At 38.0% G+C, this 12,938-nt stretch overlaps 1 protein-coding gene across 3 annotated transcripts in view; it reads right to left on the reverse strand.

Moving 5' to 3' along the window:
* The window catches only part of GNAT2 (G protein subunit alpha transducin 2), a 37,771-nt gene that overhangs the window by 2,404 nt on the left and 22,429 nt on the right, over positions 1-12,938 (reverse strand). For all 3 annotated transcript variants that reach the window (XM_034414781.3, XM_034414783.3, XM_034414780.2), the window contains 6 exons: positions 10,237-10,279; positions 8,947-9,088; positions 6,289-6,446; positions 2,953-3,081; positions 2,137-2,266; positions 874-1,027 (listed from right to left, as the gene is read on the reverse strand). In XM_034414781.3, the coding sequence (XP_034270672.1) occupies positions 874-1,027; positions 2,137-2,266; positions 2,953-3,081; positions 6,289-6,446; positions 8,947-9,088; positions 10,237-10,241 (718 nt within the window). In that variant the 5' untranslated portion in view covers positions 10,242-10,279. The remainder of the gene's footprint in view (positions 1-873; positions 1,028-2,136; positions 2,267-2,952; positions 3,082-6,288; positions 6,447-8,946; positions 9,089-10,236; positions 10,280-12,938) is intronic.

Consider the following 12,938-nt stretch of genomic DNA (forward strand, 5'->3'; position numbering starts at 1 on the left):
CTTACTCCTCTATATTGTTGCCTACATCGTTCCCAACTCTAGATTAGATATTGAAGGGGCAGGTAAGATCACTAACAGATTTATTGAACCAATGGAAATAGCCAACACATCTTTCAGTCCAGGGGTATGCATTTTCATCTGCATCTTGGAACATGATTTTTTAATGTGATATTAGGGTTACATTACTTTGGTGTGTCGACCCACAACTTATTTTATTATCAGAACTGTTATAAGCAGTTCTTGAACAGAAAGAACCCAATAAGAATGCTTCTGTTCCCAGTTTCTTTCATATGAATATTATACAGCATAAAAAGTAACGAAACGTGTAAATTGAAATGGGTAGTTCTCTTTTTGACAGTAAGCCTGACAAGCCTTTAGAATGTAACTGCAGTCACTTTTAAAGCTTAAGTGTAATACCTTCTTTATTGTGTTATTTTTATAGAACTATTTTTAAATCAATTGAATAAGTTGTCTGTACGTGAATTTCTTATTGAATTGATACTTTTCCATTTCAACAGAAAATTAAATTCAAACCTAGCACTTTGTTCATCAATGTATAAAGTATCATTTACTTATGAAATTTATTTGCCGCCCATCTCATAGCCAACAACTCTGGGCATTATTTATGTTCTTAACAGGTTTTCTTCAATCTAATCCTCACCAAATGTATTGAGCTGCTATAACTTCAAGCCAGCGAAACTGCTGGACGTGCTGTTTGGGAATATTGATAATTAATCCATTTCATGTGTGGAAGTTACTTAGTTGGGGAAACTGCCCCAGTACACTGGTGTAAGAGGAAAGCCTTTTTCTCATTTAGCTCTTTTTGGAAATTATTTTGGCTTCCATGAAAATGAGGAAAATGTTCTAACTCACCATCATAGTCAGGAAAGCAAATGCTGAGATGTACTTTCTTGATTTTTTCCTCAAAGAGGTCCTTCTTGTTCAAGAAAAGAATTATGGAAGTGGCAGCAAAGAATTTGTGATTACATATACTGTTGAAGAGATGCAAAGATTCATGCATCCGGTTCTAAAGAGAAGAACTTTAAAAAGTTAAGTTTAAAAGGAACAGTGGTACCCGAGGCTACCTAATATTTTATTAAATAGTCTGTTAATATAAGCAAAAATAAACATTTCAATAAATATTTAAAATAAAAGGTATGCAATCAACAATGATGGGAAGCAGTGATTCAAAGTCAAATTCCTAGAGATGGTTTCCTAAGAGTTAAATAGTTTGTTTCTAGAATATTAACATTTCACATTGAAAAACGCAAAAAACTACCAAGAAATAAACAGCATCATATATAATTGCTAACATTAAAACAACATTTCAGACAACTTGCAAGAAGTTGTCCAGACAAAACATGTCTCAAGGGAGCAGCCCCTGCCTTTACCTTTGCTGATCTAAATGCTGTATTTCCCCCCCAGTGCACTTTGGTTTTGGATTACAAACAATGCTGATATCATAAAATTGATTTTATATCTTCTTAGCAACCTAGTGCATTTAATCAAAGATTTTATAATGCTAGCTGGAAGATAAAAATGAGCTGTTGAGAGCTGTGTTTTTGTGGCTTTGTCACTCCTAATTCCAATGCAGGCAGGAAAATGCTCCATCCCTCAATAATCTCAAAGGCTAAGCAACTTTTTAGAAGTTTAGAAAACACTGAGATGATGAGTTTATGCTAGCTTAAATTGGCTGCCCTGTGGGGCACATTCACAAATGTTTGTTCCAGTGGATATAACAAAGGGAGTACTTGGTCTAGACTCTAGATCATCATCTAGTCTGTCTATTTTTTTTAAAATGACAAATACTTTCTGAAACTGAACAAAAATTGATCCCACTTTGACCTGCAGCAACTCCTTAAGCAAAACTAGGAATGGAATTCTTATTCCAGATTGTTTTGTTACTTGGGCTTGAATGAGAGCAGCACAATTTCAAAAAAAATACCTGACTGGCTACCTTTAAAGTTCCTTTAATTTTCCCTTCTCTGGTTGTAATCAGGCAATTATAAAGTTCTGGCATTCTTTATGAGCGTGGAGTAGAAAGGGTGACTGAACTAAGTTTGTCTATATGGGGTTGATGAATTTCAAAGCATGTTTGGAACTGTCATCATATACAGTCTGAGCTAGCAAACATACCATGTCATCGTCTTCTACCAAGACCATGTCATACGCACTAAGAGCGCCACAAAAGATGATGCAGGTCACCCCTTCAAAGCAGTGGATCCACTTTTTGCGCTCTGATCTCTGCCCACCTACATCAAACATTCTGGAGAAAGAAGAACCGTGCATGTGACAATGACATTGGAACATTTGAAACCAGGGAAAAAATCTTCCCAAAGCAATGTAGTTTCAATGAACAGATGCCTGGAACTTTAGAACAAAGTATATTTGCAGTCGATCACACTGGTTAAAGATGCACGTGGCAGCAACTATTCAGCGTCTCACAATTTGCACATGTGTAGGCTTTCAACTCATAGTTTCCAAAATTCCTGGATCTTGGAGATTATGAGATTGAACTGGAAGTCATCCTGAAGACACAAATTTGGGAAAATCTACTTAGACAAAGGTGTGAAGATTACAATATAATTCAGAAAAGTACTTCCCATTTTTCAGTCAAATGTTTAACAAAAAAACCCTGAAACAATAGATATCAAATTAGAAATAGAAACACCTTGAAAAGTTAAGCTTTTGCTAGGGGCACAAAGAGATATAGTATTGAAGTTATTCCTAAGCATGCCCTGCTGCTAATGGCCAGCTTTACATGTTAGGTAAAAAAGTGCAGCAAAAAGACTTCTAGATGCTGAAATGCCCTGAACATTGAAGAGTATACAAGAGGAGGAAAGGCAAAATAGAACTAAAATCGGATTTATACATCCTGAAAATTGGTTGGAGAAAATGGAAAGAAAAAATTACCATTTCAGAGCAAGAAAGATATCGAGAGGTTTTGCTCACCTGAAATTAAGATCCTTGACAGAGAACTTTGTCTCTATGATACCTGTGGTCTTAACTCGGGATCGCAATACATCCTGTTCAGTCGGAAGATAGTTAGAAGCGGTGATCCTGTCCAGCTGATTAAGATAGCTACAGAAGAATGAGATGCAATATCATTTCTTAGCATGGCGTAGGGTTATATAATAGCATGTGCCATATGCCATCTATATTTTAATGTGATAGAACTATGTCAAAGTTTCCTAAAGCTTTAATGGCTTGAGCAGGATTGAACCCATATCTTCCCGAAATATCAGACTGAAGTTACTACGATTTAATCTCAACATATTCTGCTTTTCTTTGTATACCACTAAAGAAGGGCCTGGTGGCTCAGCAGACCAAAAGCATTGTGATTAACACCAGCTGTCTGCAATTACTGTAAGTTCGAATCTCACCAGGCTCAAGGTTGACTCAGCCTTCCATCCTTTCTAAGGTAGGTAGTTTGTGGGGGCAATAAGCTGACTTTGTATAAATATACAAAAGTATGAAGGCTATTGCTTAATGCATTGTAAGCCGCCCTGAGTCTATGGAGAAGGGTGGCATATAAATCAAATTAAATAAAAATAAATAAAAGAAAATGTGCTATAAGCATTGGTTATCACCTGGCTAATGTAGCTAGGGCAGAAATGGCAAACATCTGCTGTTTGAGGTTTTGTTAGGACTGCACAGCAATTGCAAGTTATTGTTAATGCTAACAGATTTTTTTTACCATTTATTTTCCAATGTATTGTATTATCTTATATATTTGGCTCTATTTCCCCGTACAGTTGCATAAACATTTTGTAAATGCAGCCTTTGCCAATTCAGTGCCTTCTAAATATATTGGCTGATAAAGCTTGTTGATGTATAGGAACTATAGTCCATTACATATGAAAGGTATTGGCCTAGGAATGAAATCTGAAAGGATTTAGTAGACTTCTGATGCAAAATGTTAATTGGGGTAAAGACACACAACTTTTAGTTAGCAAGGCCAGTAGGAATTTGGAGATGTATGCACCCCATACTACATCTATATATTGTGGTAATATTTGCTCCCAAAATGCTAAATTCCCATTTGAAATTGAACTGAATATTAGTACAGAATTATGCAAGTAAATAGTTTGAATCCTGTTTGATCAATCAAGTAAGTGTAATATTGCAGATATGTATACCCAAAACCAAGTGCACAATGAAATTCAGTGGCTGATATAGTCAGGAGTTGCAGTCTCAGAAGTGACACTGTTAACTGAGATTGTTAAAAGAAAATTATAACATCATGGGAAACTAGCAGGCTTACTTACAGTACTTGTTTTCTTCTCCTAAATCAAATATGAGTAACAAGGAGTCCTTGGGCTGTGGGATAATTTATTCAAAATGTTCACTAACTTCCATTGTACTCATTCAAGATACTATTAACTGGAATGTCTTCTTCCTGAATTCTCTATCTTCCAAATTATTACACCACTGACTTCAAAATAATGACATTCCTATTCATTCCTTCCTAAAGAGTTTGGAAAAGCAATAATTGAAAGCTCAAAATAAACCTAAGAAAACATGTTCTCCTTTATCTTAATCAGATAAGATTAGAAACCAGTCTTATCAAAAATGCATCTTCAGAAGAGGGTTTAGAAAGCCATGCAAGTTCTGATCAGCGTTGGGGTCCTGCTGGAACCAATACTAGATTCTCTCTGTGCTCACTGCGAAGGCCTTTTCTTGAAAGCCCACACAACATGCTTTCAAAAGTACAAATCTGCCATTAGTGCAAAAGTAGTTTAAGACTATAATAAATTGACTAACGAGGATACAGGATGTAGGAATAAATATGATCAGCCCTATCCATGTTATTGGGGTAGTCTGTAGCTGCTACTCATATTTCACTTTCTACAGTATTGTAAATTGAACTATTAGTAAACTATAGCATACATAATAGATTAAACAGAATAGGACATTCATTTAAAAACATGAGAGAATAAAGGGGAAAAAAACTGCGAACACAACATTCACAGAAAGTCTGGGCATATAGAGCAGGGATTTTTCTTATTTACAAGTTGATATATCAATCAATCTGCTAATAGATGTTTTTGGCCACAGCAATCACTTGTGGATCCCATGGCAATGATGATTCCAGGAACACCCAAAACTTGGTATCCATTCTTTCTGAGGAAGTACAGCTATAATCACAACTGATAGACCTCCTAATTCTTCAGGGTTCAACCTTAACTTCTTGATCCTCATCCATAGCATCCCAATTTCCAGAACAAATACCACATCTCTTGACTCGGGCATAACACTACAACATTAACATGATCAGCAAAACCTGCTAATTGGGATTAAAGTAAAATTTACTATTATGCCACAAAAAAGCTGTCCAGGAACCGAGACATACTCTAGGACCATCACTATAAATAGGAGTGAAATTGCTTTACCACAGTATATTGTTTCTGCCGCCAAACTCTCCCCCTGCCAAACGTATGGAAGATGGCTCAAGAGGATATGGGGACTGGCCAGAGGTGGTATTCAGCAGGTTCTGACCAGTTCTGGAGAACTGGTAGCGGAAATTTTGAGTAGTTCAGAGAACCGGTAAATGCCATCTCTGATGGGGCCCCACCCCCATCTATTCTCTGCCTCCTGAGTCCCAGCTGATTGGGAGGAAATGAGGATTTTGCAGGAATCTTCCCCTGGAGTGGGGAGGGAATGGAGATTTTACAATACCCTTCTCCTGCCACGCCCACCAAGCCACGCCCACCAAGCCATGCCATGCCCACCAAGCCACACCCACAGAATCAGTAGTATAAAATGTTGAATCCCACCACTGGGACTGACAGCATGAAAAGTGCTAAGAGATCAAGCAAATTCAACAGAGTTTTGTCTCTCTGTTTCTAAACCAGGTTAGATGGAAAAGGGTTTTTTTGGGGGGGATTTTCTTTGAGTCAGTATGGACTCCCGACTACTGCCTGGACAAGTTTTTGCCGTATTCTTGGCAGGATTTAAGAAATATATATCCATATAACTGCTTTAAAGAGACACTGATCTATGGTAATTTCCCACATGTTCTGAACCACTTCTCCAAATCATTTTTTAAGCATGCACAAGACAACTGGTTCTATTTCAAAAAACAACAAACTACACAAGGAGAAATTCCTATTCTCAAGTTGCATATTATCGAGTTGCAATCTCATTATCACAAAGGGTTGTGAGAATGTGATTGCACCAATACCATATGCTGATATGTTATTTGTACAATCTCAATCCTTTGAGGGAGCTTAATTGCCTTCCCAATAAGGTAATCTTTCATAGATGCAATAGTCGGCTCAGACTTACTATGAAGCAGAATCATTGAGCTGATATTCAGCTGCTCGGTCAAAGCACGCTTGAACTCCTCCATCAGCCCATAGTTTCTTTATACAATTTGTCAATTCTGGAGGCATGGTACCCTCGTCAATCGAATCGGCCAAACTGTACAGCTGCCGTTGCTCATCCTATTAAAAACACAGAGTCCATAAGCACAATCTTGTTTTGTTGGGGGCTGCATATGGAATTCAAGGCTCAATATTCATCTTCATGTTGTTATGAGGTCACCTATACAAGATGTCCATGGTTTTCAGTTGGGAAGTTCTAGCTGCAGAGACAGGCTTTACATGACCATTGCACCCTTCCAACTCTGTTATTCTATTCTATTCTATTCTATTCTATTCTATTCTATTCTATTCTATTCTATTCTATTCTATTCTATTCTATTCTATTCTATTCTATTCTATTCTATTCCATTCCATTCCATTCCATTCCATTCCATTCCATTCCATTCCATTCTGTTCTCAAATTACAGTGCTTTGCTACAGTATTTGTATCAGGTTTTTCTAGGGCTAAATACTAAGTAACTGGATGCATCAGACTAGAAAACACAAAAACAGAGAAGCAGGTAGAAGGAAGAACACTGAGCTCTGGTGGTGCAGTAGTTAAAATGCAGGATTGCAGGCTGCTAACTCTGCCCACCGCCTGGAATTTGATCCAGATGGGACTCAAGGTTGACTCAACCTTCCATCCTTGCAAGGTTGGTAAAATGAGGATCCAAATTGTTGGGGCAATATGCTGACATTTAAAATCACCCAAAGAGTGCTGTAAAGCGCTATGGAGTGGTACATAAGTCTAAGTGCTATTACTGTTTGTACTGGGAGAAAAAAAAAAAAGAAGAAAGCAATAACTCCAAGTGACAATATATCTGCTTCTTTCATCATGGGGGAACTTTGGTTGGTCTTGGCTTGTCCAGCAAAAGTATTTCCGTTAATGAAATGCTATTGCGTATTGCCATTCTGGCACAACTGTAGTGGTTTCTTCCAAAATGGCATTTTTTCAGTACCATGTGGTTGATAAGTTGATGTCTTATACATTTTCAGCAGTATCTTCCCCTTTTTTTCTTTTTTTTAAAAGCACATTACTTCTGTTATGAAACGTAAGAGGTAAGACTGTTTTGAGAATAACTCAGGAGAGTGCTGCGTAATTGTTCTATGAATCAGCTCTTGCACATTGATGGATAGGAAACAAACAATGCTCCCCAAAGCTTTTCCTTAATCACCAGGTGGCGCTATGCACACCTATTTAAGTTGTGTAGCAAAAAAAGTGACCTGCTGTGTTTGTACAACACACCTACCCATGGTTACTGAATCATGGTTTAAACAGTTCATCAAATGTCTGGAGTTGTCTGGAACACTGAACCATAAGCAAACCACATTGTCTAAGTTCATATTAGTCTACACAGTTCATACTACACTATATTAAAAGGCAGTGTTCATTTTGCTTATGGTATGTTCCAGGCTAAGAGATTTTGTGTGGCATAAGCTATTGGGCACTGGTTGTATTGGTACCAAAAAGCAGTTTTGAGTGTGGTTGTTTTCCACAAACCATCTATATTTGATGGATGTTATCACTATTTGCACACTTGATATCCCTGTTCTGGAACTCCGTGTGTGTGTGGGGGTGTGTGGGGTGTGTGTGTGTGGGGTTCTAACCGTCTTTACTACTGGTTCTCTTTGTGCATGTGCTTCGCATGCGATTGCCTCTTCAGTTGCGCGCTTTGCACAAGCGTGTTGCAAATCTGCCAGGCTGAGGTGCAGCAATCCGCTCTGCCGCACCTCAGCTGGGCGAAAAAAGAAGAAATATAAGGGCAGAATAATGCAGGGGAGGGCGGGAGGGACCAGCTCCCGAAGAAAGAGAACTGGTTCAGTGATGTAATAGTGTCACTGCTACCGGCTCGGCCGAACCGGGCCGAACCGGGAGCAACCCACCACTGGTGTGTATGTATTCCTTATATATTGCATCTGAACACAGTACATCTTTTAAGCTTCTAGAACAGGGCTGTCAAACTCACGGCCTGTGGGCCACATGCGTCACGTGCCCATGCCCATGCTCGGTTTAGCGAAGGGGTAAAAGTCACTATATGTCATGTGACAATGCCATGACGGTGCGAGTTTGACACCCCTGTTTTAGAATGTCCTCCAATGTTAGTTATTGTTTTTTTTAAATAAAGCCACATTCTTTGGTTTTCTATCATTTTTAACCCATAAGAAAATATGTATAAACCATAGAATAAAATTTAGTGAAACAGCATGATATGTATTCTGGACTATCATTTAAACATCTCGTGTTTAACATCTTGGACTCAAATTTTAAAATGTTTATATCAGTCTCCTTGTCTCAGCTATATGCAAACACCCACACATCAACCCTGATCCCAGCCTGTTCAAATTGAAAACATTTTTCCTATGTAAAAGGAAAAAATAATTGCTCTGTGCTATGTATGTGCAGTGGGAGGCAATATTTAAAAAATAATAATCAAGACTTCAATTATGCCATAGTGGCCACCTTTTCACTTTTTCGACCGCTCCAACCAGCCTTCTTGTATTGCATTCTGATTTTTAGCCATTGTCATTGCTTTCTGGAGAACACATGTTACAAGTACAGTGTGCTATTGGTAACACTCACCCCTCGGCCTGAATCAGCAAAATCTATGCCTAGAGTAGTCATGGCCCTGATGATTGATAAGATGGATTGAAGTATGTTGCTATATATGACTGCTTTGAACTCCATACATTCTTCTTCTGTGTAGCCATCTTGATGGATAATTCTGTAGCACAAAGAGAGAGAAAAAAAATCCAGGTCCTGAATATGAAATGCTATCATAGATTATATTTCAAAGCTTATTACTAGTTTGTTCTTTGATTTTACTCTCCACCTGCCAAGGAATCTGTGCACTTCAACAAGGATTGCAGACAAATCTGACTATTGTTATTTATTCACTAAGTGAAATGTTAACACCTGGTAGAGCCAGTTGTGTCTAAATTCTGATCTCAACTTTTTCTCCTTTACATTCTCAACATCATAGCTTCCATTATCAACTCCTCTCTTTCTTCTCCCCACTTCTGCTTTTTATAGCAACTCATCTAGCAGGGAATTTGAGTACTTAAGTTTGTTCCAAGCTATGAGTCCTACTGTTAGTTTGGGTAATCCAAACATCAGCTTGGCACATTCAGTTTTCTACTGTAGGAGGTTCAGCAGAACTTCTGAGTTCTTGCATGAATGGGAACATGCTACTTGTCTTCAACAGGTAAGAGCAGATGCACTTTTCCCTAAGAAGGTGTTATTGATAAGGCCATGTTCTTTCCCCTATGCACTCTGAAGCACTTTTTGGAATTTAAATGCCATGTGCTGTGCCACCCTAATTTTGATACTCAGTTGATGAGTCTTGCAGCAATAATTAATGCTTGCTGTGGATAATTGTGCACTTCATCTTCAGTGAAGCTTGCATTTGCCTAGAATCACTCTAGTCTTAAACTTAATTTAGTTCCTACAACGTTCATTTAAAAAGACCAAGTAAAAATCATGCTAAAGGAAGAGCTACCCAAATGCATTTGACCTTAAATGGTCATTTCTATCAACTAGCCTAAAAAAAAGGACATCCAAACTAATGGGAGTTTTTTAAACCATATATGCAGGCAGGCAGTTATTGATGGCTCAATGATGTGCTGTTGTATGAAAAGGTATTTCCTCTTGATCCTGCTCAGAATCAATTTATGAAGCAAGCAGTTGCCACTTGTTGTCCTCAGTTGGTTTAACCACATGCTATTTTTGTGTGTCCTAAGCCTTCCATAATCAGTTTAAGTTATTTGCCTCAGCCCAGTCCTGCTGCCAACAACCTGAAAAGTATCTATCTAATTAAAAATGATACAGCTAACTTTTGAGCTCCTGATCGCTGATTGTGAAGGGGATACTCACTTCATCTGTTTGACAATTGTACTCTTCCCTGACTCACCAGCACCTGGAATGAAAAACAGCTTAAGGTCAGAACTGCTTTGCAGACAAACAGAGGACGCTCTGAGTTAACTATGTATTGCTTTCCTACAGGAGTTATTGTGAGATCACCACTGGAAATATATTCAACTACTATATTGATGAATTTGCTCCTGTAGACCAGTCATTCTATTAGGGCATGGTTGGTTTGCTAAATCAGCCATAATGTCTTTGTTCATACACAAGTCTCAATAAGCATGACTTAGTGGTCTCATTCAGGTAGTATCTTTCACAGCAATATTATAAAGCCTTGCCATTGCTTTTTCAAGAATACTTTTCAACTTCCCAGTCTTACTAAAGTTTGGAGATTTTCTTGTGATCTCTCATTCAAGTTCTAAATACACCTCAACACTCCTAGCATCCATACACAGACAACAAGCATTATAACTAGACCATATACCATGATTTGCAAGACATGCTAGATTCATGCCTTGCACCAAGGCAAAAGTAAAATAAAACCATATGATAGCTTAGTGCAAAAATTATTGAAAAATTAGCCATTCTGACTGGCCTACCACCATAAAGACAACATCATGGGGAACATAGATGTTTTTCTGCGAAGGAAGGTCAATGATCAATAATCTCAGAAGATTCTTCTCTGATGTTCATGCTTATATGTTAAATCTTATTATAGGAGAGCTATTGATAGTCTTTGACTTTCAACCATTTGTTTAGCCACTGTTCAGATTTACAATGACAACGAAAAAAGTGAATCAGAATCAGTCACAGCATTCACATGTCATGTGTTCAAAATTTGAGTGCTTGGCAATCAATTCTGGTTTTAATCTCCATTGTGGTTGTAAATCAAGGACTAGTTTTGTAGTGCTTGACCCAACTAAAAAAAAGATGACATGTGAAACAATGACTCACCTCAAATGTATTATATCAGAATGAACTACAGTTGGCTAATCTTCTGCAATATACTGTTAACATAAACCAGTATGTTTCATACAACATTTAGCCTTAAACCACAATATGTATTAATAAAGTCTGTGGACTATATTAATACAGTTTAATATGCTGTTCTATGCCATAATATGATTTGTTTGTTCTTGATTTAATGTAAATTCTGCCATGGGTCTTGCTCAGCAATTTATTAAAACAAATCATCACTTAGTAGGATTTATCCCGAGAGCCTAAAAAAACCTCACTGGTCTAAATAAAAGGTAGCCTGCCCTTTAATTCCCCAGGCTATGGAAACAGCAGCCTTCATTTTCCCATTCCTATACATGAAATGCCTCTCTTTCTTGGGCCAAATATTTTTAAAGCTGCTCTCTGTTAGGCAAGGCCCAGCCTGAACAAATAACAGATAGATATTAAATAGGCATTAGTTATTTCTATGCCACCCAGAGTTATGTCAACACTGAAGCTAGTAGTGCATGCTAAAGATACAGTGAAGGCACTTTAGGAATGTTTTTCTCTGGGAAGACCTCCCGATCCACCCAAGTATGACTGATGTGTTCTTCATTCTCTGTAAATTTGTGATGACCTTATGAAGCCATGAGCCAAGTCATACCTGTATGTTTACAAGCTTAGAGCTAGCAGAGAGCATTCATGGGCCAATGCTTCAGCACAGAGAAGTGTCTGCCAATCATCTTTTCCAAGATGAGCAAGAACCAAGCATCTTATTATGCCTGCACAGGTTCCTCCTGATTTATGACCTCTCTTCACAGAATTAAAGAGAATGGCTAGTAACACACACAGGTCCTCCATTATTATTCCACATTTATTTCTGTCCATTTATTCCTTGTTTTGCCCAAAATCCCAACGTGTGAAAAGACCAACTGTAGAAAATGGTAAACAAAGCAATGAAAGCCCTCAAAAGCTTCCCAGACACCCAAAATGAGAACTTTACTGTATAGTAAGTCTGAGATCAAGACTTGAAATGGGGCTATGGCAACATTCTGCATTTGGGCACCTTTTCCAACAGCTGTAATGCTGCTAGCATATGGCTATGGCCAGAGGATTGGATGGTAAACATGAGGAAAGATAAGCTATCTGCAGATGCCCTGAAATCTCTGGGAATAAGGCAATGAATAAGGTGATGAATCTTCTTATAGAGGTTGGTTATAGGCTTATAGACTGCCTTATTCTAAACAACTGTAAGATGTGTGAATTATAACTCCCAGAATTCCTCATCAGCACTGGCTGGAACATTTTGGGAATTCCACACATGTGGTAGTCCACACATCTTAAAGTTGTTAAGTTTCAAAAACACTGTTCTAGAAAGGGTCTTCTGGAATGGAATATTTTAAATGTGCTTACAAAACACAAAGGATTATACTTTAACAGCATGAAATGCCAGAAAGGAAAATCAAAATGGTTGTGGGAGTTACTGTGACACACAGTCCTTTAGAAAAAAAAACACAGTCACACTAATTATTAAGGAGGAAATTACCATGGAAATCAAATCAGATGTGGGACACCTCACTGTGAGCAATTTTCCTACGCAAGGCAACCTCATTGCCTTTCCTCTATAACTCTTTGTGGTAAAATTTGGAAGTGCTTTTTCAGCCTTCCCAGACGTGGACATCAGCTGGAATTAGAGGGAATTCGGGCCAATTCAAACTTCTTCTATTGGGACTGGTTTGTGTGGAAGCTAGAATGAATATAGTTGGGATATAAAC

Source organism: Pantherophis guttatus, chromosome 3 (assembly GCF_059756535.1).
Source record: "Pantherophis guttatus breed Tessera chromosome 3, ASM5975653v1, whole genome shotgun sequence".
NCBI classification, from domain to species: domain Eukaryota; kingdom Metazoa; phylum Chordata; class Lepidosauria; order Squamata; family Colubridae; genus Pantherophis; species Pantherophis guttatus.